Here is a 3800-nt window from a genome sequence, read left to right as displayed (position 1 = left end):
TTCTCGTTCTGTCTTATATAAACTTTATATATATATATATATATATATATATATATATTATATAAACTTAAAATGCTGATAATTCGTTAATTAAACCGGATCTATATATGCATATGAACTTTTTTTGTTGTTTTGATGTTTAGAATCTATCTTCTAAAGGAGTCCTACATTTTTATAAATACCTATATATATTTATTAGATCTAAAAATTAATTTAGTATTTTTTTAAAATAAAATTACCATTTATATATATAAAAAAAAAATGTACAATTGTACAATTCTTTGAAATACTTGTCATTATTTTTGTGATTTCGTCTCATTTTTTAAATAATTTTCAAATTCCTTAAAAAAAAAATTTTTAAGTATCAATTTTGATACTTAAAATATAATTTTGAATACTTTAATACTTTACTCTTAATATTTTAAACTAAAAAAACTATACTGAAATCGATATATTATCAAAAACTAAAATAATTTTTTATTTTTTCGGTTATTTTATTGTAAAGGATAATAATAATTGTTTAATCACTTCGCAACATAAACGAAATACATGATATAATGTCATTTATACAATACTACGAATAAGATATATTGCATATCATATATTAATAATTAATATTAATAAAAATTTAGTTTAAAATTTATAGCATATATAATAGTATATATAAAATAACTTTGATAAAATTAATAAGTTTTATTAATGATAATAATAATAAGATCTATTTATCAAATATAATTGTTATATATAATAGTTAATAAGAACAAAATTATTTTAAAAATATTAATATTTATATTAATATTAATAAAATTTAATTTTATCTTACTAAAATTTAGTAAAATTTATTAATTTTTATTAATATTAATAAAATACATTAATAATTAATAAATATTATTATTAATAACATGTGAAATATCTCGTTTATAATTACAAAATGATTAAAAATTAAAACTAAAATGTTTTTAATCATGTTTTCTTAATAATTAAAAATAATATAAAATATAAGGAATTATAAAAAAAAAAATTTGTAAATATACAAATTTTGTAATTATATTGTAATAATACAATAAATTTATAAATTTACAATTTGTTGAATCTAAATATTAATAAGTCATTAACAATATCGAATAAATTATATTTTAATAATGATAAGATAAATTTAAAAGATGCAAATAATTTCTCAATATTGATGGCATTACTAACAAAATTTTTAATCTGCAAATTCAAAAAATTTCGAAACTTTGAAGATACATAATGCATACGTAAATATATATTATAATTTTTTTTTGCTACTCAATTTTAAAAGATCAAAATTAATTCAAAATGAAAATTCAATTATTTTTTGATATTGTGTTATGATTCAAAAGATAAAGAAAAAATTTTAAGATAAAAATTCTTTTAATGATACTATCATTTAGTAAAAGATTTATCAATTATTTATATGATGCAAAAAAGTTATTATATAAAAATTTATAATTTTTTTTTTTAATTTATTTTTTCGAAATCTTAATCAATAGTTTCAATAATTATGAAACAGCATAAAAAATAATTTTTTTTTATTTTAAATACAAGTTTTTTTATATTATTATTTTATTTCGCAGAAAAAAAGTAATATAATCTAGAAGAAATTTAAATATCTTATATAAATAATATTATACAAAGTAATAATTTTGTTTACGTGTACAATAATTGTTTCAGTCATAAAATATTTATATAATATTTTATATAATATATAATATTATATAATATTATATTTAGTACATCTTTTAATTAGAAAAATAAAAACGAATTATAACAATTGAAATATAAAATTAACAATTTGCTAAATTTCAACAATCATCGGAATATTATTAATCTCTTTTTTCATTTGCAAATATATTGTATGTAAAAACATATTATCTTAGTTTTGATATTATAACAGTATCTATATCATATATATCAATTTTATTATATCTTTGAAATTTCGGTTTTAAATCCTTGTTTAAAAATAAGAAATTAATAATAAATAATACCGGCATAATATCTAATTAAAATAATAAATAATAATTATAAATAAAGTCAAATTAGAAAAATGATTCACATTGGAGAATTTTTTTATTTAAGAAATAAATTATATTTTGTTTTTTTTTTCATAAAACTCAAAAGATTTGTTTCATCCATTCAAATTGATTACTTTTAAGAATCAATTGATGTTTGATAATGATTTATATTGATAGTTTGAAAATTAAAATAATTATTTATAATATTATTTATAATAAAACTTCATTTATATTTAAACCAAAATAATAAATGATTTAATATAAACATCAAATTAAGTTAAAAAGTAAGTATATCTGATACATATATATTATATAATATTATAATTATATATATTATATAAAGATATATATAAAATTTAAATATCATAAAAATAATTTAAAAAATAACAAATTCAATTCATTTTATTTTATAATATATATATATTATTTTTCATTAATATCCATTTGCATATCTATAAGATCATTTTCATTACTATCATCTGTATCTTCATTATCTGTACTAGAGTCACTAGAATCATACCAAGTTTGGGAAGATAAATCATCTCTTAATATTGTTCTCCATTCATCTAATTTTCGACAATCTATAAAAATAATTAAATATAACATTTATTATCATTTTATAAAATTTTATTGCACATATATACTTATAAACACACCTAAACTATAAAAATCATTGAGTGTATATTGTCGATTTCCATCTTCAAACATACCACCATATAAATATAAAATATTATGTTTTACAACAAGTCCACAATTTATTCGTGGACATGGAATGAATATATCTTTATACATATTTTCTTTTTTATCAATAGTAGTTTTTTGTGTTGATCCTATTGTAACTGTAAATATTCCATCATCATCAATAACTGTAGAATTAATAGAAGTAGAAGGCACTTCTTGCATTTCTTCATTATTATCATCTTCATTTTCAATATCATCTTGTTCTTTTTTCTTTGGTTTTCTTCTTCGATGTTGTGTATTTATATTTTTTTTTCCATTTAATGTTACTGATATTAAGCAATAATATATTTATTTTTTTTAATCATAATATATATATATATAATATCCATTTAATTATAATATTAAAATAATTAATATACCTATGTGCCATTGGAATTTTTCCAAATCTAAAACTAATAAATCATTATAAAATATTCCATGGAGTTCTTCTTCATTTTCTTCATCAAAAACTCCACCAAATAAATAAGCCAAATTTGAATGGATTAAGCTAGCTGATATGCCGCATCGTGGTGATAATTTGATTCCTGTTTGTTTTACAGATATCCATTTCCATTTTAAACCAGTCTGATCATGTTCTATGATATATAAATGTATAACATTATTTAAAAATTTAATGTAGAAAATATATTTTATATAAAAATTACTTACTTTCAGGAATCATTAAGAACATATCACTATGTATGCATCCTTTGTCAACATCTTTTTTTATTCTTTCCTTACTATAACCACCATATAAAAGAAGTTTATTTTCAGAAATTGGCAACAATATGCTTCCAGATCTTGGAAGTGGTAAAATACCTGTAATTTTATATATTTTTAATAATATAACAATTATTATTTTAATAATAAAACTTTAAAAACAAATTTTTCATTTTTCAAGATTTTACCAGATAATTCAATTTTATGCCATATATATGTTTCAAGATCAAATATATGTACATCATTATAATATTTATAATCTTTCAAATTGTCATGAAAACCACCAAAAATTACCAATTGTTTTTTTATATGAACCATTCTGTG

At 17.0% G+C, this 3800-nt stretch overlaps 1 protein-coding gene across 1 annotated transcript in view; it reads right to left on the bottom strand.

Annotated features, from left to right (window-relative positions):
* Positions 1-2408: 2408 nt before the first annotated feature.
* LOC102677303 (kelch domain-containing protein 4) overlaps positions 2409-3800 on the bottom strand; it is a 2570-nt gene continuing 1178 nt past the window's right edge. Inside the window, exons 5-9 of the mRNA XM_006620098.2 lie at positions 3665-3800; positions 3426-3575; positions 3137-3352; positions 2693-3043; positions 2409-2617 (exon numbers count right to left, since the gene is read on the bottom strand). Coding sequence (XP_006620161.1) covers positions 2460-2617; positions 2693-3043; positions 3137-3352; positions 3426-3575; positions 3665-3800 — 1011 coding nt within the window. The 3' untranslated portion in view covers positions 2409-2459. The remainder of the gene's footprint in view (positions 2618-2692; positions 3044-3136; positions 3353-3425; positions 3576-3664) is intronic.

Source organism: Apis dorsata, unplaced genomic scaffold (genome assembly GCF_000469605.1).
Source record: "Apis dorsata unplaced genomic scaffold, Apis dorsata 1.3 scaffold_483, whole genome shotgun sequence".
Lineage (NCBI taxonomy): Eukaryota > Metazoa > Arthropoda > Insecta > Hymenoptera > Apidae > Apis > Apis dorsata.
Note: the sequence above shows the minus strand (reverse complement) of the source record. Positions and strands in the feature narration are given on the sequence as shown.